Source organism: Gymnoscopelus microlampas (assembly GCF_963454915.1).
Source record: "Gymnoscopelus microlampas genome assembly, chromosome: 10".
NCBI lineage: Eukaryota > Metazoa > Chordata > Actinopteri > Myctophiformes > Myctophidae > Gymnoscopelus > Gymnoscopelus microlampas.
The window spans coordinates 26,488,035-26,511,965 of record NC_139947.1 but is presented as its reverse complement, the minus strand read 5'-3'; the positions used below and the strand labels follow the sequence as shown (position 1 = coordinate 26,511,965).

At 41.5% G+C, this 23,931-nt stretch overlaps 1 protein-coding gene across 1 annotated transcript in view; it reads right to left on the bottom strand.

Moving 5' to 3' along the window:
• The window catches only part of LOC311054165 (V-type proton ATPase subunit S1-like), a gene marked incomplete at both ends in the record, with an annotated part of 71,658 nt that extends 49,299 nt beyond the window's left edge, over positions 1 to 22,359 (bottom strand). Inside the window, one exon of the mRNA XM_084070044.1 lies at positions 22,293 to 22,359. Coding sequence (XP_083926170.1) covers positions 22,293 to 22,359 — 67 coding nt within the window. The remainder of the gene's footprint in view (positions 1 to 22,292) is intronic.
• Positions 22,360 to 23,931: the final 1,572 nt, after the last annotated feature.

Here is a 23,931-nt window from a genome sequence, read left to right as displayed (position 1 = left end):
GGCCAGAAAAGAAAATAGGCTGCAGCTGCGCTACCGGGCCCGGGGGTATGTGGGCAATGCCCAAAAAGTCACATATAGCGTTAAGGAGAACTCCTTCTAACGCTATGGACCACAGCTAGGCGGGACCCTGCATGCACCTTCCTGCTACTGAGAAAAAACAGGAAGCTAACACAGGTGAGATTGAATCATAATGGGATCACCCCTTATTTGCAAAACCAACTGCAATTCTCACTCCCTGAGTCCCTGTACATTTTAAAGAAGCATTAACGCGTAACATTATGCTCACAACACAAGCTGAAATCACATTTAACACATCGGGTGCCAGCATTTTATAATAACAGATTACGTTCGGTGCCCGAAATCTCACCGTTGAGCTGCGCAGCGCTGTTTAAGCTGTAGACTCCACGACGTGCATTCCATGAGAAAAAAAAGCATGCCTCCATTTTGCCCGATGGTACTGGCTAACGCCTGGAACGATAACATCGCTCACGCGAGTCACAATGGCGGAGCGATCGTGCACACAAAATTAGTCGTTTTCCCCAGAGTGAAAAGTTTCGGAGTTATAGGGGTTTTAGAGAAGGAAATAGAGCGGAAGCGGATGTGCGCCATGTTTTTTGACACGATGATGCATCTGGCCCATCCTTCTCAGATTCACCGTGGGTGATCCCAAAGCTGCTCCAGCCCCTCCCGTATGGGAAAAAACAAAAAAAACAAAAAGACACCAAACACGGTTCGGACCATGTTCGGCACCAGAGCGCTACTATGTGAAAACACGGTCCAGACCGTGTTCGGCACCCGATGTGTTAACACATTCCCTGCCATTGACGTAGATCTACGTCATTTCAAATGCAACCGTTGACCGCCATTGACGTCGATCTAAAAAAATTAATAATAATACGCTAGAGGGCGCTCTTCTCTAACCTATGAGTGATCCCTTGACTGCGAGAGAATGATAGAATGTCCAAATATCACACACATCGGAACACATTATTATAGTCATGTAATCAAGACGGATCTGTCCGATATTTCATATTCCATCGTGATTGGCTAAGATTGGCTTCAAAAGTCGGCAGGAGTGACAATCGGTATACATTATCTCTGTAGTCATGTGATCAAGACATAATCTGTCACATTTCTCATACTCCATTCCGATTCTATACTTGCTTATCGTCTGTGTCGGATGGAAACCTCATATATCCAAAACTGTTACTTTTCAGGATTCGTAAGGTCCTTACACACCGGGGGAGATTTTTTCATGCAAATAATACGTTTTTTTTTTAAACCTTACAAAGTCAATGCAAGCTTCCACATCAGTTTTGCGGAGCGAAAAAACATCTTTTATTTATTCGGACCGAGTCCGAATTTTGCGTATATTCGCCGGTGTGTAATGCAGGGACGTCACGGCCATTCACTGTGCGTACGACGCGACACCCTCACTCTCACAGATCCATGATTTCATACCCCCCACTTTTTTTTTTTTATAAAAAAAAATAAAAAATCGGTAAAATCAGGCAATAATACGAATTAAATAACCTAACCCTAACCCTAAAACCGAAATAAAGTAACCAAAACACGAAAAAAAACTAACAAAATCCGCCCAAAAAAAACGCAACATTTTGAAAATACAAAATGTGTTTGACAGTTACAAATGTTTTTTTCACGATCTTTCAAAAATAAAGCAGATCTACAAGCTCATAGCGCGGCACTCGGTGCCGCGCTATGAGCTTGTATATCTGCTATTTTTGAATAGCCAAAGTGTAAAGTCAGGGGCATAGTCCACCGAAAGTCCATCCCCCCCACCTTCTGAGAGCCCGTGACGTCCCTGGTGTAATGACCTTAATTAAAAAATTAGCAAAAGTAGAAGATCTACCAGCTCAAAACGCGTCGCTTCTGCTACTTTAGTTTGACACTGTAGTATGCTCAAGTTGGACATTTATTTCCGAAAAAACAAAAAGTTAGAATATGGAGATGGTTTCTGCCCGACTGCAACGTAATTCTAGAGCCTTGCTCAATCTTGGTGGCCTCTCTCATAATGTACAGAAACACTCATCGTGTACAAAGACACAGGGCTGGTGTTCGTGCTGCTGATGCTCTCTTGTGTATAAATTATTTATCCGTGACATTTTATATCCATGATGCACGAGAATGTGATTTTATATACCTGCTGCTATTTTTGTGAATTTTCTATGTGTTCTTGCCTTCCTCTGTATTCTTATTCTCTTTTCCCTGTTTTAACTCTTTCTTTAAGTGCAATGTTGAGAGCTCACACAATAGGCCATATATTATTTTTTTCCTCTTCATATTTTCATCTGTTTGACAATAAAGTTATATTGGTTGAACATGCCGACATGACTTGGAAGAAACTGAGGCCCCACTTTAACTCAATTGTTGTTGTTTTTTTCATGTTGATAGACAGGCAGACAGACAGGTCCTGTGGGGTTTAACTCAATCGTTTTTGTCATGTTGATAAGCAGACAGACAGACAGACAGACAGACAGACAGACAGACAGACAGATCCTGTGGGGTTTAACCCATTAAGACCTGAGGCGATTCTTTAAAAAAAACTTACGTTTTTTGAGGAAAAAAAAAATAAAACATATTTTTTGCCGCGCTATGAGCTTGTATATCTGCTATGAGCTTGTATATCTGCTATGAGCTTGTATATCTGCTATGAGCTTGTATATCTGCTATGAGCTTGTATATCTGCTATTTTTGAAAAATCTTTTTTTTGAAAAATCTATCTTAAAAAAAATCTAAAAACCCAACAGTTTTTAACACATCGGGTGCCAAACACGGTCTGAACCGTGTGTTTACATAGTGGCGGTTCCGAAGCTTCGGTGCCGAACACTGTCTGAACCGTGATTTCAGTCTTTTTGTTTTTTTCGTTTTTCTCCGCGCGGGCGGGGCTAGAGCAGCTTTGGGAGCATCCATTGTAATCCTGCGAAGGAAGTGCCAGATCGCTCACCGGAAACACATTTTTTCCCCCCATCCGCTTCCTGTCTATTTCCTACTTTGAAACGCCTATATCTCCGAATCTGTTTCCTGTGGGGAAAACCGGTCATGCGCGATGCGCGATCCACCCCCCGTTGTAACCCGCGAGGGGAATGTTATGGTTCCAGGCTGTAGCCAGACTCATGGCAGAACATGAATCGATGCTTTTTTTTGCGTGGATTTGCTTGTAACGCACGCGGAAACTTTAAACAGCAAAGCGCAGTCAATGGGGAGAATGCTGGCACCCACGGTAAGTTGTTATGAAAAAATGCTGCATAGTGTGGCACTCGGTGCCACACTATGAGCTTGTATATCTGCTATTTTTGAATAGCCACTTAAATCTAAAAATGACACACGGATGCGTTCCCGGTCTTAAAGGGTTAACTCAGTTGCCATAGGCAGTAGAGAAGTTAATGCAGCATTGTGTGAGAGAGACATGACACTACTATACTGTACCACACCACCAACACAATACAGCACGTCCACTCTGTTGACCTTTGGTTGCACTCTCCATCTGTGTTTATATTTCATAAACCGCAGTAAGCTTGACTTTGTGTGAAAGCTACTTGCATTCTGTGCTTACAGTATGTGTGTACTTACCATCCACATGTAAATGACCCCTCGCATGTGTACCGCATTGAAGCATTGCCAGGGGTCACTGGTGGACAGTAACAGTAAAAAGTACATTTACTTGAGCACTGTACTTAAGTACTATAGCCTTCTAGCAATTTTGGAGTTTTTTTTTTGCAAGCACATGACTTTCACTGCAGCTACATTTCAATCTTTTGACTCCACCACATTGCCAGGAAGGGACTCGTTGGGCACAAACTTATTACAAAAATATATTACCAACTAGAAAATGTGCTCCTCGGAGCACAGGTCTCCGCCAGTACTGTTCCTGATTAATCCTGTCTTACCTATTTATATTACATATTGTCACGTGTCACTTGACCAATGTTAGCTTGGCTGATGGAAGCTCACTTCAAAAAATATAAATGATTTTTTGAAGTGACACACCTATTTATAGGTTTCTATTTCGTCATGCGTCTCGCTAGCCAATCAAAAGCATTGGTGACAACATATTGTCACGTGTCACGTGAAGCTTGACCAATGTTAGCTTGGCTGAGATGGACAGACACACGGAAGGACAAGAACGAAAACATACTCTCCACCTCTGGCGGAGACAATTAACGACTTAAGCCCTATTTAAAACATAATAAGAAATTACAAGCTCACAGTGCGTCGCTATACGCGGGCTATTTTCACTATTATTGAAAACTTTTATTTTGTTTTGTTGTTCTGTTCTTTTATTCGGGGGTGGGTGTTCAAAATGTCAACACGGCAATGCATTGACATTAAAAAGAAAACGTGCTTCATCATTTTTTTTCTTTTGAATACTTGAGTATTTACTTGAGTATAATATTTTGTCCACCAAAGCCAGCGGTAGGGAGGGAGGAAGGGCTCAGTTATCTGTCCCAGGCAGTACAGTAAGGTACAGTACAGTACAGTACAGTACAGTACAGTACAGTACAGTACAGTACAGTACAGTAAGCAGAGGTGACTGGAGGCTGTCATTTCATCAGGCCAGAGTGTAAGTCCACTGGAGGCTACATGCCGCCACCGCTGTCATAAAGATGACAGGATCACACAGACCCCCCCAGAGCAAGACCCCCAGCCAGGTGCTCTTTGGAGACATAATCTAATGTTAGAACGGCAGACTCACACCCAATTTTTCCGCCGTGATCTGAAGACTCCATCTTAGCCCGTAGCACTTGACCTATAGCCTTGACGACCATGCAGTCTTATGCTAGTGTTGATTTTGACAGCAAATCTTTATTCAGTTTTTCTCATAGTCTTTTTGAATCAAATTGCTTTTAGTTTCAGTCATATTTTAGTCATCTGAAATGTTTTACTGTATAGTCTAGGTTCGTCGACTAAATATCATAAGATTCTAGTCGACTAAATCTACAGTTGATTTAGTCAACTAAAATGTATTTCGCCGGGCCTTTTACACTTTTTGTTGCATGCTGAAAATAGCCGATCTACTGAAAATTGTAGATCTGCTATTTTCAGAGCGCAACACCCGAGCGCAACCAAACATAAAATGACTTGTCTTTTAGTTCTACTGGATCTCTTCTCCACTAGTCCCTCACTAACATTTTAGTCTAGTTTTTATTTGTTGACGAAATTGTCAAAATATTTTCAGTCATCGTAGCTTTCATTGAGTTTTTATTTCGTTTTCGTCAGTGAAAAAAGGTAGTCGACGAACATTTTTCGTCACAGTTTTAGTCGACAAAATCAACACTGTCTTGTGCAAAGGTTAAAATGTCATTTAGTTTAGATAGCATGTTATTTAGACAGATGCTAGGTTCATTTGTTGACCTGGAATCCTATAGTTTCCAGGTCCTGGAAGTCAAGTTTACTAAGTACTGAGTAAATGTCTGAAAATACACTGATGGCAGTGCTGTCCAACGAGTCTATGAATCTATCAATGAAATCTATGGAAAAGTTTAATGTGCAAAAACAATTTTATACAGTATGTAGTGGGGGTCCCTGTTCATCTCTCTATCAGCAGCTAAGGGGTCCTTGGCCTGAAAAACGTTCTGCTCTACGCCCCCATTTATTTCACGGGTCACTCGGCCCAGCGGTTCGGTATTCTTGTACTCGTTTTACTGAGGTTAAGGTTAGGAATATGTTTTGGTTTAGGCATAGTTTTACCGAGGTTAAGTTTAGGAATAAAGTTAGGTTTAGGCTCTACACTAGGCTCCCTACTGTTTTCCCTCGAAATATCATCGCCGGAAATTGCCAATCCATAAGCTTGGAACACTTTGCAAATCTGCTATTTTTGCCAAATGTTCACGACCAGCAGTGTTGATTTCGTTGACTAAAACAATGACGAAAAATGTTCGTCGACTACTTTTTTTTTACTGACGAAAACTAAATAAAAGCTAAGCTATGATGACTGAAACAAAGACTAAATATATTGCCAATTTCGTCAACAAATAAAAACTAGACTAAAATTTTAGTGAGGGACTAGTGGAGAAGAGACCCAATAGAACTAAAAGACAAGTCATTTTATGTTTGGTTGTGTTCGGGTGTTGCGCTCTGAAAATAGCCGATCTACAAGCTCACAACGCGTCGCAGCGCGACGCGTTGTGAGCTTGTAGATCGGCTATTTTCAGCATGCAACCAAGTGTATAATCAGCCATTACGACGCCATCAAGGCACCGCCAACATACATTTTAGTCGACTAAATCAACTGTAGATTTAGTCGACTATAATCTTATATTTTGTCGACTGAAACTAGACAAAAACTAAAACATTTCAGGTGACTAAAATATGACTAAAACTAAATGGAATTTTATTCAAAAGACTATGACTAAAACGAAATCAAAATTTGCCGTCAAAATCAACACTGACGCCCAGAACAGCCAGGGTTGAAGTGTTTTTAACACATTGACTGCCAGAGTTTATTCATAATGTGCTCACCCCCTTGCCAGCGATTTGCGTGTTTTTTGTTGTTGTTGTTATTTTGTTATTTAAATTCATTTAAGTTTGTCTGGCTGCGGTTTTAAACAGATACGACAGATCGACCAGCAGAGAGCAGCAAATTGACACCTCGATCACTCGCTGACTCGCTCGACACCCCTCAAACAGTCCATACGTCATAACCGGATGTGACGTTTTCGACAATCACCGATCGGGCTTCAGACCGTTGTGATACACGACGACGATGACTGTTCGTCACCCAGACTAAAGAAAATAGAAGTGGAGCTCTCCGTTCGTTTTTTATACTGTGTGAAAAAACGTGTTTTGGCCTAAAGAGCGCATTTTTCAAGCTAAAACCGGAAACCGGAAAACGGAAATCGCTGAAATTGCTTCCGGGGTGAAGCGGAGGTGAGTGGAAAACTAAACTGATCTCGGAATGTAAATAAAACAGCGTGATCGTCTATTAACCAAATTAAACAATAGGACGCATATCTGCGTTCTTCTGACATATTCTGGCAGTCCACGGTTTTATTTAATCTGCGTCCATGGCAGCTTATGTGTTAAGCATCGATTCATCTGTGATCCTTGTTGAGGGACTCTCAGTTACATAACATGGTATTGACTATGAATGTGAATCTGTGTCATTGGCATTCTGTTGGTGACTCATACTCGTTCGTGATTATGAAACAGAGTGAACACGTATATGTACTGTATGTGTGTGGAGGAAGCCGGGGCTCGCTCCGCTGTCTGTTCATAAGTATGTCAGCGTGCTCATAATCCTGTTCTTTAGGCCCATGTAGGACATTAGGATTGCAATTCCAAACAGGGTGACGTAATGGTAGCTAGTGCAGAATATTGTCACTGTCGAAGTGGAAAAACCTTGTATGTGCAAAACCCGTTGCCTCTTTTATTATCATTTTAAAAACATTTTAAAACAGTGGAAACTAGCCGATCCACAAGCTCACAAGTGAGCCTGCACAAGCGAGCTTGTAGATCTGCTATTTTCACTACTTTTGTGTGATGAAATAGGGGCATTCATTTACAAAAAAAAATACATAAAAAGCTGAAACATGAAGATACAGGGTTTCTATGCGACGTCGACGATATGCAGATTATAGTGCGTTAACCCTTTAAGAGCGGGAACGCATCGGTGTGTCATTTGAAGATTTCTTTGAGCTATTAAAAAAATAGCAGATCTACAAGCTCATGAGCTTGTAGATCTGCTATTTTTTTTTTTTATCGTGAACATTTTTGCAAATCTTTGAAGATATATATTTTTAAGGCAAACATTTGTAACTCAAATATTTGCTTCTGAGGGATTCTACAAAATGTCTTCTAAATCCTAACAGTTTTTCTGAAAAACGTATGTTTCTATATGAGTGGTTTTCAAACTTTTTCATGTCAAGGACCCCCAAAATGATATGTATTTGGCCGCGGACCCCCATCTCAAAATATGTTGTTCCAGGCAGGAACCCCCCAAAAGCAAAGATTTGAGTTAAAAATGTTCGCTTAAAAAAAATATACATATATATATATTCAAATATTTGCACAGATGTTCAAGATTTAAAAAATAATGCAGATCTACAAGCTTGTATATCTGCTATTTTTGTATAGCCAAAGAAATCTAAAGTGACTCAGATGCGTTCCCGGTCTTAATGTGTTAATGGGGACATATGACTGCTAATCTACCATCTAACATTTGCTCGGACCTCTGCATACAAACACTTAAACTTTGGTTGGGAGCAGTAGGATTAATCACCATAATGTATACATTAACCCAGCAGATATTATATACCATGTTGTTGGGCAGGGGGGGGGGGGGGGGGGGTGGGGGGGGGGGTTCTAGGGGGTCCCCAGCAAAATAATCTAGCATCAAAGTCAGTTTAACCACTTAGACGCTATGTACGGCATCTGAAAAAATGTACTCACTATTTTCTAAACATTTTTAAAACATTTTAAAGGACGACTTCACCGATTTTCAACCTATCTTCATGTAATTGGTCCTCACTAATACTCATGATAAAATGGTACCATTTTTTTCTACTTGGTCTGTGTCTCATAGGAGGGCTGTGGACAGTCCAGAAACCCGTCTACCAGTGACATCATCGGTATGCATGATTTTTTTTTCGAACAAGATTTCACATTTTTTATTTAGATTTGTATTAACACGAGAACAATGGCTTCTTTTATTGCATTGCAACTTTCCAGGAATAGAAAGGCTGCAGTTTCTATTAGCTTGGATCCCCCATTGATGATGTCATTGGTAGACGGGACTCTGAACTGTCCACAGCCCTCCTCTGAGACACAGACCGAGTAGAAAAACATTGTACCATTTTATCATGAGTATTAGTGAGGACCTATTATATGAAGATAGGTTGAACATCGGTGAAGTCGTCCTTTAACATCATAAATCTTATACAGGGGTCCCTGGCACAGAGTGTTTTCAGATGGGGGTCCCTGGCCAAATACATATTAGTCTGGGGGTCCTTGACCCACAAACTAATATGTTGACCGGGGTTCCCCAGGGGTCTATACTTGGTCCCCTCCTTCCCCCCCACCCCCCCTCTACACCAGATAGATGTCGAAAATAGCAGATCTACAAGCTCATAATGTGTATATAGTATGTATGCATGTACAGTATGTGCGCTTGTAGATCTTCTGTTTTTGCTGAATGTCTGCCTATATACTCTGACATGTTTTGACATTCAAAAACGATACAGAAAGACATATCTTTGGTTAATGCGTTTTTTTATTCTGGTATACATAATCTGATCTCTGTCACAAAACTACTGTGGGTCACAGTCGCACTTTGGTTCTCAAAGTGGGGTCCCCCAGGGGTCCTGGGGGGGGGTTCCAGGGGGTCCCAGCAAAATGTGTTAATATAGCATCACAATAATTTTAAGCTTTTATACTTTGGCTATTCAAAAATAGCAGATATACAAGCTCATAGCGCGGCACCGAGTGCCGCGCTATGAGCTTGTAGATCTGCTATTTTAGAAAAATCGTGAACATTTTGTGCAAATCTTTGAATATGTATTTGTATATATATTTTTAAGCGAACATTTGTAACTCAAATCTTTGCTTCTTGGGGGGGGGTCCCTGGAACAAAAATATTTGAGATGGGGGTCCGCGGCCAAATACGTTTTGGGGGTCCTTGACGTGAAAAAGTTTGAGAACCACTGCACTAAACCAGTGGTTCACAACTCTTTTCTGGACCAGGACCCACTTGGAAAAAATCTCGAAAGCATTGATGGGCCACCCAGCCGCCCATTCGGCTACCGTGTTAAAGGAGAGTGCCAGTCATTTTAGGTTGTATGTTTAATGTGTCGCTAATCACTCACCAGCATACAAAGGAACGTTGAATACTTCCAGATCTGCCCCTGTTGTCCATTCTGCAGACCCCTTGCAGCGGCATAATGGGAGACGTGTGTGAGAGTGAAAATCGTCTATTTTAACCCATGCAAAGTTGTTGTTTTTTCTACTACTACTCATCGTGGAGTCTCATGATACTCAAACATGCGCCGAATGTCCCGCATGAGCTACCGTTCGTTCAGAACGACATGACGCTTGTTGCTTGTTTCTCTCACAAAATCTGGCACACGCCATTATGCCGCTGCAAGGGGTCTGCAGAATGGACAACAGGGGCAGATCTGGAAATATTCAACGTTCCTTTGTCTGTTGGTGAGTGATTAGCGACACATCAAACATACAACCTAAAATGACCGGCACTCTCCTTTAAGTGGTCAGACGCATGGGTGGGCCACATTTTCAGAGCATGTTTATTTTAGCGATCAATCAATCAATGGAATGTGTTCCGGCTTGAACCAACGCAGTAACTATATACTACTAAGTATAATAAGTACTTTGTATTTATCAGTATCATGGTGAGAACACTATGCGCTCAGGTGGTGCAGTGGAAAAGTAGCTGCCCACCACCACCGCGGAGGCTGGGGGTTCGATTCCACCACGGTGCACCCGGCTTTTTTCGATGGTCTGCGAACACACAATTGGCGCCGCGTTCAGGTGAGGGAAGCCGGACGGGGAGGGTGACAATTGTCACTGCACGTATATGGCTGGAGGCGTGCACCTGTCAGCGGAGAGCGTAATATATATGTTTTTTAATGGCAAATCATTTTTTACTCAAATCTTTGTTTCTGGAGGTCCCTGGCACAAACTATTTTTGAGATGGGGGGGTCCTTGACATGAAAAGGTTTGACTTCGAGAGCCACTGGACTACATCAACCATTCTCAAGCCTTGGGGGACCACCAGTGGGTATTTGCAAGTGTATGGGCCCCCAACTAATTGGCAAAACACCATTTTAACCCATTAAGACCTGGAACTGTGTCATTTTTAGATTTGAGCTAAAAAGCATTATTTTACACTTTGGGCTATTCAAAAATAGCAGATATACAAGCTCATAGCGCGGCACCGAGTGCCGCGCTATGAGCTTGTAGATCTGCTATTTTTGAAAAATCGTGAAACTTTTAACTCAAATCTTTGCTTCCGGGGGTCCCTGGAACAAAATATTTTGATGGGGGTCCGTGGCCAAATACATATAATTTTGGGGGTCCTTGACATGAAAAAGATTGAGCACCACTGATATAGAAACATACGTTTTTCAGAAAACTGTTGAGATTTAGGAGACATGTAGAATCGGCTTCAGGTCTCAATGGGTTAAGTGGTCCAGATGGGGGGGGGGGGGGGGGGGGGGCACAAGAATGCCTTTGACAATCTCAAGTGGGCCCTGATCCAGAAAAGGCTGAGGAGGAGACCACCATCGCACTATATCAGGGGTCTTCAACAGGGGGTCTGGGACCCCTAGGGGGTCCTCAGAGCTACTACAGGGGGTCCGCCAAATCTTTGTGTGATAGGATTTCGTTTTTTTTTCTACATTAACCACTTGAACCCTAGCATCCCTTTTCTGAGGGGAACATTAGCCGAAAATAGCAGATCTACAAGCTCTCAACGCCTCGCAGCGCAGATCGGCTATTTTTGGCAAAGAGGCTATAGGTGTAGAGGGAAAAAAGAGCAGACTAAGTAAAAAAAAAAACTTTAATCTGAAACACAATTTTATACAATATAGAGTAGGGGTCCCTGCTTCATCTCTCTCTCAGCTAGGGGGTCCTTGGCCTGAAAACGTTGAAGACCCCTGCACTATATCATGTTCTCTCTCTCTCTCTGATCATAATGGTGGATAACCATAGAAAAAGCAAAGGCCCTTAATACAGTAGCAATCGTCACTATGCCTCAGAATATTATGTTAACAACTTCATAAATGTCTATTAAAACAAAAGCATGTGGTCAAAAATGTCAAAATTCTGTCGACAGCACTTGCGTTCTTAGACTTAAGAGTATTGTCTCTGTCGGGTGGAAACCTCATACTCTATGTCCCGATCTAGAAGCTCAAAACGCGTGGCTTCGCGCTGCGTTTGGAGCTTGTAGATCTGCTTTTGTGTGACGCTGTAATATGATCGAGTAGGGCGTTAATTTACGAAAAAACACCAAAAGTAAAAAATATGGATAAGAGGTTTCTGCCCGACAGCAACGATATGTAGAATATATCCCCCACATTTAATGTCATAAGTCATTGGTTCTCAAAGTGGGGTCCGGGGACCCCCAGGGGTACTTGAGGGGGTTCCAGGGGGTCCCCAGCTAAATGATGGATAGGAACCAAATGGACCCCTATGGGTCTGTAACTCTGAAAGTGTACAAATGGAACCAAATGGACCCTAACGGGTCCATTTGGTTCCATTTGTACACTCTCAGAGTTATATTAACATTGATTTTACAATAAAAATTGGGGTACCAGAGATAGAAATGCCATTAAATGGGGTCCGCAGCCCTAATGCATGTCAAACTGGGGGTCCTTGAAATTAAAATGGTTGAGAATCACTGCTAGAGCCGTAAAAATCTTCTCTTATGGGGGTCCCTGGCTTATCTTTTCAAATGGGGGTCCGCGGGCTAATAAGTGTCAATTTGGGGGTCCTTGACATGAAAAAGTTTGAGAACCACTGTCATAAGTCATATAAAACCAGCCTATTAACAATTCCCTGCCAGAGGTTTTTTTTTTTTTTTTACTTCCCCCACTGCCAATGTTAAAAACAAAAAAACACAGGAGCCGAGATACAGGATTTTAAAGTAATAAGTTAACCAAGGAGTGAATGGAGCTAGAAATCTTTGGATGGCTATATCTCTGGTTCTGTGTGGATAAATTGAACATTTTTTCATTCACGGTTATACTCGTGACTGGCAGATAACGGGGTATTTTTCCAATCACGGTTATACTCGTGATTGGCAGTGGTCTAAATGTAGAACACTCTCCAGGTATAAGCACATAGATCGCTCGCTATTTGATTAATCCGTCGACCTCCTTAAAAACTGGTTTCAGAAATCTTCCTGAATGGGAACTCGTGCACCTCCGGATTCTCCTGACTCTCTGAAATAGGGGTCTTCAACAGGGGGTCCGGGACCCCTAGGGGGTCCTCAGAGTTACTACAGGGGGTCCGCCAAATCTTTGTGTGATATTTACATTTTTCTAACCTTAACCACTTGAAACCCAGCATCCCTATTCTGAGGAGCCGCTCTACAAGTGTTGTGAGCTTGTAGATCTGCTATTTTTGGCAAAGAGGTGTTTGGTGTAGAGGGAAACAAGAGCAGACCAAGTAAACAAAAAAAGTTTTATCTGAAACACAATTTCATACAATATAGTGGGGGTCCCTGCTTCATCTCTCTCTCAGCTAGGGGGTCCTTGGCCTGGAAACGTTGGAGACCCCTGTTCTGAACTATAGTTCAGAAAGCCTTCCCGAACCCAAACGGCATCAGAAGCAGTATTGGCTTTAACTAAGTAGATTTACTCAACTGTATGTACTTACAGTAAGTACAGTTTTGAGAAGCCCTCATTTGTCCTTTGTCTATTCGAAAATAGCAGATCAACAAGCTCACATTTTTTGAACACTTTTGAAAAAAGGAAACATTAAACTGAAGACAATACTTTTACTTTTGTCACTTGAAGTATATCTTGAATACCTTTCTACTTTTACTCAAGTAAAAACCAAAAGGATGCAGGGCTTTTACTTGAAACAGAGTATTTCTACAATGTTGGTATTGCTACTTTTATTAAGTAAAACAAAAACAAACAAATAAATCAGAGAAGGCCTACTTCTTCCACCCCTGGGTGTTTATGCAAATTGATGAATCCTTCACAGAGAACAGGGTCAGGATGTGATTGGCTGAGGAAGCCGGTGAATGACTGTGATGACCATTAGCATTCAGGACACACAACCAACATGTTTTCATTCACTCCTTATAGAGCTACGTGGCTGGTGCTATACCCTATTTCACCACTTGAGGGCACCGACGTAGAATTTACAATTTGTACCTGCATTTCCTATCTTTCCACTCAAACAGAGAGCGTCTCCTTTCAAACCCCAATGGTTCTAATCAGCCCCCCGCCCACAGGAGTGGCCCAATTCTCTCACAACTTGCTACAAAAATCCCTCATGAAAAACTATATAATCTACTACCTTTCATTTTCAACCTTCACATGTGTCTCCTTCTCTAATAATCAAAAAGTGCTATATATTTCATCTCGCAATTTACTTCCGGATGGTTCGTTTTGCACTTTTTTTGCCACATCGGTCACGGGAAAGAAATAAGCGCTGCCGTGGTCTATGGAAACGAGCCCAAAAGTGCACCCAAATAAGCCCAAAATCGCTTATATAAACAGTCCCACCTGGCAACGCAGCCTACGCCAATCATGCGTGAGAGATCTACAAGCTATGGGGCAGAGACGCCACCGTATCTTAGCAACAACTACAGCGCTCACTCTCATTGGTCGTGTCACGCTAAGAGCAGTCTCCAGACAATGGCATCGCAGACAGCTTGCTGTTACTGCTGTAGCCATGACAGTCAGTCCCAGCGACGACGGACAGGGAGCTGTGATAGCTGCCATGTCGCTAACGCTAACGTGGTTGTCATGCCTGCAGCGGCTGTGCAATCACTTTGTCAACAATGCACGTTCGTGTGGTGAATGTCAATATTGCTGCTCAGTTTGTCCATTGTAGATGGTGTATGTTTGTGTGTGTCTTCTGCAGAACTATGTAGCTCCACAGCAACTACAGTAACTAACGTAATGGCAGGACCGCCCCGTGCTACGCATGTTAGGCTGCATTATGGTCATGTAGTAATTTCAGATAATTTCGCTCCGATTACAGCAGTGCTTATCAACCCTTTCACGCCGCCGCCCCCCCCCCCCCCCAAATAAACGTACTTGATCTGGGGACCCCCCCCCCATTCTGTTTGACTCCGTTCCACAAGTACATATTGTGAAAATAGCCGATCTACAAGCTCAAAACGCCTCACGTTGAGAGGCTTTGTAAGCTTGTAGATCGGCTATTTTCCACATGATTGCCTCTTTCTTACATTCTTTGACAATGTGGCCCATGTTTTCATAGTATAGTTTGTTGACTACTTTTGTTGCAGAAATGCTCATTTCCTTTACTTTCCTTTTTTTATTGTCTCCGCCAGGCCGAAAGGCATGGCGCAAGACTATGTTTCACCCCCTGTCCGTCCGTCTGTGATAGCTAATCTCTCACATCGTTGACTTGATCGCAGCAAAAGAACAGCCCGATGAGTCAGTGACAGCTGGATAAACGAGGTAAAATGTGTCAAAAGGAGTCTGTACGGCTGTCCATAAATGAACACATGACGTCGGTGGGAGAGGAGATATTGTGTCTTTTGGACAAACAGCAGCGTCGTGCTGATGTTTGTTGTGTGAAGCAGCTTAATGTCAGAGTGTTTGTGTTGGAGCGCCTCAGTGCGGCTGCAGAGTTCATGTGCAACCTCTTCCAGAGAGAGACAGAGACACTAGAAACTCTGCTGGGGAAAAAAAACACTGCTGGGCATTGACTTTCATATGGACATTGATCTACACACTGCAGGTATATCTGCTACACACACAACATCAAACTACACACTGCAGGTATGATGCAGCGTTTGCATTACAGCCAGCATGCCAGCGTAGTTCCCATATGGTTTCAAGGTGGGCTAAACCATATGGACCCCATGTCAGCAATGTCAGCGGCATCCACTTCAGTCCCAACTGCCATGCCCATGCAGGCTATAAGTAGCTTCTACCTGGCCCTTAGGTGGGCCCCAACTACCCATGTTTATGTGGGACCAAGGCGGGTCCTACCTGGGTTTGCCCATGCAGGCTTTAACTGGGTTCTACCTGGGCCCTAGGTGTACCCTAACCAACCACAGTGCAGTGCCCATCGCTCCAATTGTTGTGACGTCAGGGCTCTCAATACTGCACATTGGTGGAGGAGGGGGGGCCGCAGGGCGACCGCACACATCGCTGCACCAATGGTAGCCCACGGATGTTTCCTCTGGGGATTTACAATCTGCCCCTCTATGCCACATATCATCCGCACTACAGGGTCTTCACTGACCGAGCCACGGCCCCACTGACCCTCATGACGCTACGACACTTATATGAGTTGCCAAGTGGCCGCGGGCGCTACGTGGGCGTGGCCGCGGGCTAGACGCGAGCCCCCGCGTAGCGGGGGCGAGCTTCTAGTCTAAACAACAGGATTATGTCACGACTGAGGCACAATGTCTGACGTAAGGGTTATGGATACTGTCGTCGGGCAGAAACCTTGCATCTCCATAAAACCAAACAACAACACAGCATCCTATGTGTATAACGCATCATGGACATACTTATAAGGCATTATAATCTGCTCATAACCCTGTATAATCAGATTTATAAGAGCTCAAAAATACTCATAATGCTTTATAACCATAACCATAACATATTATAAGGCAGGGGTCTTCAACAGGGGGTCCGGGACCCCTAGGGGGTCCTCAGAATTACTACAGGGGGTCCGCCAAATCTTTGTGTGATAAGATTGCTTGTTTTTACCTTAACCACTTGAACCCTAGCATCCCTTTTTCTGAGGAAAACTTTAGCCAAAAAATAGCAGATCTACAAGCTCACAACGCCTCGTGCTGCGAGGCGTTGTGAGCTTGTAGATCGGCTATTTTTGGGCAAAGAGGTTTGGTGTAGAGCGAAAAAAAGAGCAGATCAAGTAAACGAAAAAAAAAAATCTGAAACACAATTTTATATAAAATAGGGGGCTGAAAACGTTAAAGACCCCTGTTATAAGGTATTTTAAAATGACTTATAAGTATGAAGTGTTATAATACTTCATAATTGCTGCCAAACTGGTAACACTTTTTTTTTTTTAAATATAATAATCAGCATTACAGTGCCTTATAAGTATGTCTATAATGCATTATACACCTGGAATGCATAGCAAGTGCTACCAAATGGGTAGTGTTTGTTTGTTCGTAAATTAATGGCCTAATTCTTCATACTACATTGTCACACAAAAGTAGCACAAAAAAAAAAGATCTACAAGCTCAAAACGTGTCACATCGCGAATCATTTTGAGCCTGTAGATCTATTTTTGCTATATATTTTTATTTATTTTCGGACATATGAGGTTGCCACCCGACAGAGACGATAATGGTATACAAGATAAGAACGATCCATTCTACAGTGCGGAGAGAAGCCCCCAGAACATTAACCCATTAAGACCTGAGGCCGATTCTTACTCATGTCTTCTAAAGCTTCTACATCAGTGGTTCTCAAACCTTTTTCATGTCAAGGACCCCCCAAAATGATATGTATTTGGCCCGCCGACCCCCCATGTCAAAATATGTTGTTCCAGGGACCCCCCAGAAGCAAAGATTTGAGTTAAAATGTTCGCTTGAAAAGAATATAAATATATTAATTTGCACACATTTTCTTGATTTTTCAAAAAATAGCAGATCTACAAGCTCGTAGCGCGGCACTCGGTGCCGCACTATGAGCTTGTAGATCTGCTATTTTTGAATAGCAAAAGTGTAAAATAATGCTTTTTTTTTTAGCTCAAATAAAAAAAAATGACACAGATGCGTTCCAGGTCTTAATGGGTTTCAAATATGCATTGCAAAAATCACCCCCAAAAAACAATGACTCGTTTACCTCTAGAATCATCAAATAATTTAAATAAATACAATTACATTCAAGTTAGCATGTAACACATTACTTGCTAGTTATAATCCATAAACTCTAATAACACATGATCCCACCACCACACAAAATCAACATTACAATGTCTTTTTGTCGTTTTTTTCATTTTTTTTTCAAGCATTTTAGTTATAAAATCAACTACTTCATCAAATAGCAGCAGCAAATTCCGTGGCCTATTAGTATTATGTTGAGAATGAGATCCCTACAGGAATCGACCACCTAAACTAAAACCCAATAAAACGTTTCCCTTCCGTAAAAAATATTTGCTCTGAAAATGTTAACATAATTAATATGATGAGTCAACGCAACACTACATTCCACATTGGGTTGATATGTGAAAGATTAAACCTGCAGTGACCTCCAGTGGTGGGAAAGTAAACTACAGCAAGTTCATTTACTCAAGCGTATAGGTATGACTGCTTAAGTAATATTTTGAGGTACCCTTACTTCAGTCGATTTCATTGATTTTTCAACACTTACTATTCTTCTTCTCCACTGCATCTCAGAGGCAAATATTGCACTACTACATTTTACTCCACTACAATTATTTAAGAACTGTAGTTACCTTGTATATTTTAGATCATTATTACGGAACATACATTGACCAATTAAGGCTTATTACATACTTAAGTCTATTCGAAAAATAGCCGATCCACAAGCTCACAGATCTACTAATTTTGAAAACTTTTGTTGGTACTTTAAAGTATATTTTGATCATTTGATGCCAATACCTTTGTACTTTTGCTATTTTTACTTAACAGCAATTCTGAGTACTTCTACCACCACTGGGGACCTCCAGGTGCCTGTCAGATCAACATACAGAGATGACGTTCTTTCTATCTACACATATTTATCCATGATGATGCATGTCCTTATACAAAAGCATTCCAAAATAATCTGATTATTAAGTCTCACAAAACTGCTTGCTTCCTGCCTGCGCGTTTCCTTCATCGACAGATGAGTTCAGTAGGGCTACAAATATCTACTATGCATGCAGTGGTGGAAAGTAACTAAGTACATTTACTCAAGTACTGTACTTAAGTCAACATTTTAGGTACTTTTACTGTAGTATTTCCTATTCTCAATACTTTTACTTCTACTCCACTACATCTCAGAGGCAAATGTTGTACTTTTACTCCACTACAATTATTTGAACACTTTAGTTACTTTGTTACTTTGTAGATTTTGATTATTATTACAAAACATACATTAACCACTTCAGCCCCTATATAGACTACATTTCGGTCATTTGAATATAGCAGATCTACAAGCTCACAATGTGTCACGATGCGACGCATTGTGAGCTTGTAGATCTGCTATTTTCAAAAGATTTTTTAAACATTTTGGGAACTTGTGAAATGGGACATTTTGCAAAATGACTACTTTTACTTTTGGTACTTGAAGTATATTTAGATACCAATACTTTTCAACTTTTACTAAAGTAAATTTTGAGTTCTGGACTTCTACGTAACAGAGTATTTCTACATTGCAGTATTGATACTTTTACTTACGTACAAAATGTGAGTGAGTACGTTTTCCACCACTGCTACTATGTTCTCAGCAATTATTCTATCAATTACTTTTTTGATTAACTGAGAAACGTATTTTTCTGCAAAAGAAAATTCGTTTTATATATCAAACGAATCGTCACACGAAAATAGAAAAAATAGCCATTCCACAACTCTCACAACATGTCGCAATAGGATGCGTTGTGAGCTTGTAATATGTCCATTATTGCCATTTATGAAAATAGATTTTTATTCAAATCTGAAATTTTTATATTCAATTAAATAAATCGATTAGTTCAATGAACTGTTGCACCCTTAGAGTTTCGGACTAATGAAGGAGAAAACACAGCATGAAGAGGCCATCTTTTGTGAGAGATCTGGGCCCTGCGGTTAAAAAGCTGCATTACATGTATGACAGCCATACACAGTGTGTTATCATAATTCATAACCACGGCCACTTTCAACACACACTCATACACAAAATGGCAAATAGTCTGCAATATTGTCTTTCTAAAAACTCAAACGTCACCAGTAATAATAGCAGAAACACATCTATTCATGAAACGAGTGTATATTCAAACTAGACAACATATTATTATCATGCCAAAGACAAAGATAAGTCATGATAACCCCCCACACACACACACACACATACACACACGTTCGTATTACTACAGTATACTTGTGAGGACGTCAACATTTTAGGACTGCAATTTTTAAAAATCCATTTTCTACCTCGTTTTTGTGCCATTTTAACCCATTAAAGACCTGGTACGCATCTGTGTCACTTTAGATTTATTTGGCTATTCAAAAATAGCAGATCTACAAGCTCATAGCGCGGCACCGAGTGCCGCGCTATGAGCTTGTAGATCTGCTATTTTTGAAAAATCTTGAAAACATTTTCTTTTTTTTCTTTTTTTTTTCAAAAAACTCTTAGGATTTAGATTTTTTTTAAGAATGGCCTCAGGTCTTAATGAGTTAATGGCACAGAAATGCGGTGTTCACACTGGCAGCGACAAAGCTACAGCAGGCTACCCATTCGTTTTCAATGGAATCCAGCGACAAAGCTACAGTGCAAGTTGAGCTGGCTTCAACTGCAGCTACAAAAAGGTGCAAAAACGTTGTTTAAATGGAATAAAGCAAAATACAATCTCATGTCTGGAAGTTTAATGACGACGTTTAGGTATTATCGTTCTAAACTTGAACAATAATGTCGCTGCTGTTCCAAATACAGCCAGCAAGTTGAAGAAATCACAGATTTGAGGCATTAACCTTGGCTTTTATGACATTTCTGAGACCATTCATTTATGCTTATGGAAGATGCTTCTAAACATGTATTCCATTGCTAGTTTGATCAGTTCAAAGACAATTTAATCTTAACCCATTAAGACATGAGGCAATTCTTTAAAAAAATCGAAATACTAACAGTTTTTGGAAAATAAATCAAAACATTTTTTTTCCACGATTTTTCAAAAATAGCAGATCTACAAGCTCATAGCGCGGCACTCGGTGCCGCGCTATGAGCTTGTATATCTGCTATTTTTGAATAGCCAAAGAAATCTAAAGTGACACAGATGCGTTCCAGGTATTAATGGTTTAAAACGACAGATGCGCGACATGCTTCAATAGAAGACATGTTGGCTTCAACAGCAACTCTGCGACGGATATGGCGCGTCGCGTTGTTGTAGCTTCGTATCTTTTGTAGCCGCCAGTGCGAACGCGGCATAAAGCCCGAGTTAATCTCAGGTAATAGCCGATCTACCTCTACAAGCGCACAACGCAAAGCAACGCGTTGTGAGCTTGTAGATCGGCTATTTTACTGAGTACAAATCAAGCATAATTACAATCCCAACCCCTAAACCTAACTTCTAAAATGCCTAAGCCTAACCGTAACCTGAATATTTGACTAATTATAAGCGTAACTCCCCAAATATGTTACGATAAAACAACAATTTCTCTTGTGAGGGCTGGGACAACTATTAGTCCTCACTTTGTCTGTTCCTCCAATTTCTACTACTCGTAGGCAGATTTGGCCGTCATAAGTATTGTAATACAAGTGTATGCACACTCACACACACACACTCGCACACACACATGCACACGGTTTGTTTGGAAACACAGTTCAGTTCTCATATGGTTTGATTGTCTAGAAATTAAAAGTCAGAAAAAGAGAGAGAGAGAGAGGCACAGGACATGGAATGAAAGGACCGGTTCAAACGAAACCGGTAAAACAAATAAAATCAATCTTGTCTATAGAAATATAAACTCTAGAAATGTCCCATACGTGTGGAGTTGGTTCGACGCTGATCGATTGCGCGCAAATATAGAACGGCAGTCCGAGGACAAATCATTTTCGTTTGTTCCAATGTGGGATCGGCTTTGGTTTCTCTTTGTTTCAACATAAAAAAGGTGCAGTAAGTGATCATTTTTTTCTTACACGTTAAATCGCTCTATATTTCGGATTCGGAGAGAGAACTCATTACTCCAGGAGACTGGATAAAGTTTATTTTTGTTTAACCGATAAACACGTGAAATTAGAAGTGATGACACAAAGAAATGCGCAAACATAATCACAACAATGGGTACTCTCTCCTTGCCAATTTTCTAAGTGATCCTGGGCGCTACACTCCCCCCCACAGCCGAGGGAGCCCAGGGCCGAGCTCATGCCTCCTTCAACGCATGAGAGCCAACTGACCTTCTTGTCACCTGACAGGGGGGGAGTTTCCCCTGTTGGACGTAGCGCATGGAACGTTAACACGAACACGTTATTCCAACCAGTTCCCTTCCCCTCCATCAGGCGCCCCGGCTGTCATGTGGGAGGCGGTATAGAGACCAGGATTACTACATGTTTTTGTGAGGGTATTAACTACCCTAGGAGACACGGGGAGAACATGCAAACTCCACACAGAGAGGGTACTCTCTCCTGATTGGAGTAAATTGCCAACCCGAAAGAAAAACAAATCAGTTTATTAAAGATCTGGAGAGATGGGGAGACGCCTGTTACTGAACAAAATACTCTCTAGTAATGATTCCTATCAGAGTAGAGCTTTTAAACTTTTGAACCAAAAATAAAAAACACTTTTCTTTTAAACAAAAATATCACTTACACTACCTCACACGTACCAAGCAAAACTAATCCCAGATCTGCATCTAAAAAGCAACCGTCGCAAGTCTATAAAACGCACGTTATAAGAGAGAAGGCACAGGGATGACACGCCCACCACACGGTGCGGTGGACGGGACAGCAGCAGCAGTAGTATCTGGGAGTGGATCGGGGCTTGAATCCTGCACATCTGCGTTGGCTGAGGGCAGCGGAGGGCTGGTAGCTGATTGGTTGCGTACTGTACACAGTTAAGTCTGTGGGCGTCGACAGATGACCGACCAGAAGATCTCCGGACTACTGATACCGTACTGTAAGTCGGGAAATTGAAAATTCGGCTTGGGACTAGGCCTGACCTCGACTAGTCGAATAGTCGACTAATTAGTCGCGGGGGGTCCAAGTCGACTGCGTGTCTCTTAGTCGAATCTAGTCAAGAAAAAGGGCCAAAAATGTTTTTATAGTTTTTTGGCCAAGTCTACACCTGCAACCACACGTAACTTCCACTTTATTCTTCTTATTCCTCGTCTTTGTATTGGTATTGTTTATTGGAGCGCCTCAGTGCGGCTGCAGAGTTCATGTGCAACCTCTTCCAGAGAGAGATAGAGACACTAGAAACTCTGCTGGAGACACAAAACAAACTGTGTAGACTTGGCCCTTTGGACAAAAAAAAGAAAGAAAAAAAAGCTTCTTTTTTTTTTTCGTTTTGTTTTTTGCATTAGTCGACTGCCAGTCGACTATTGCCAATTAGTCGCCAATTAGATTAGACTAAACAAATCCTTAGTCGGGGACAGGCCTACTTGGGACTTGACGGCAGAGACAAATCAGCTCAAACAAACCTACGACTTTGAAAACTACAATCCTGACACCATCCCATATGAAGCTGTTATTTTCCGCCCCGTGTCCATTCACTGGAATTAAAAAGTCACCAGTTAGGCCTGTCGCATTTATTACATAATCGTCTGATCGCAATTATTTGAGATGAATGCAATTACTTTTCGCATTAACGTCAAAATCGTGTTGAAAAATGTTCATATAGTTAAGAAAAAAAATCAAAAAGTTGTGGAAATAGCAGATCTACAAGCTCACAACGCATCGCATCGCGATGCGTTGTGAGCTTGTAGATCTGCTATTTCCACTATTAATGGGGTATAAAGTTATTAAATATGGCATGTCATTTCTTTGTATATTTTGTCATATTATTTAGCATATCTTTGTCATATCTGCACCTGTGCAACTTCAAAGCCTAAAAAAGGCCAAACAGAAAAGTAATTTTCACTCATATGCTCAACAGTGTTCAACGACAAAAACGAAAATCCAAATCGATAATTGCAATTATTTGTGTGACAATTAATCGTCGTGTAAAATGTCATAAATCGTGAGAGCCCCTATAGTAACCGGACAACGTTATCAGTAAGCGGGAGATCTGTGATCGTCTGGGGGCACACCAGACAGAACTGTACGACTTGACACGATGTCTGGAAAACAGGACAGATTCATGTACTGTACTGTACTCGACCCTTGAGAGTTTTATTTACTCAGTTTGTTCCCGGAACGGTACAGGGATAATGACCCAGTCTGTGTCACCGTATACTGGTCCAAATACAGTGACGACGTCACAGCGACGGTGACGTGATCAGCGGATCGACCACGACTCCAGGAGCAGTTTATATCAGAAGGTGTTCGTGGATTAGATGGCATTCTTTGTGGGCTAAAAGTGGGCCTTCCCTCTTTGACCGTTTTGTCCTTAACCTACATAAACCTTTAT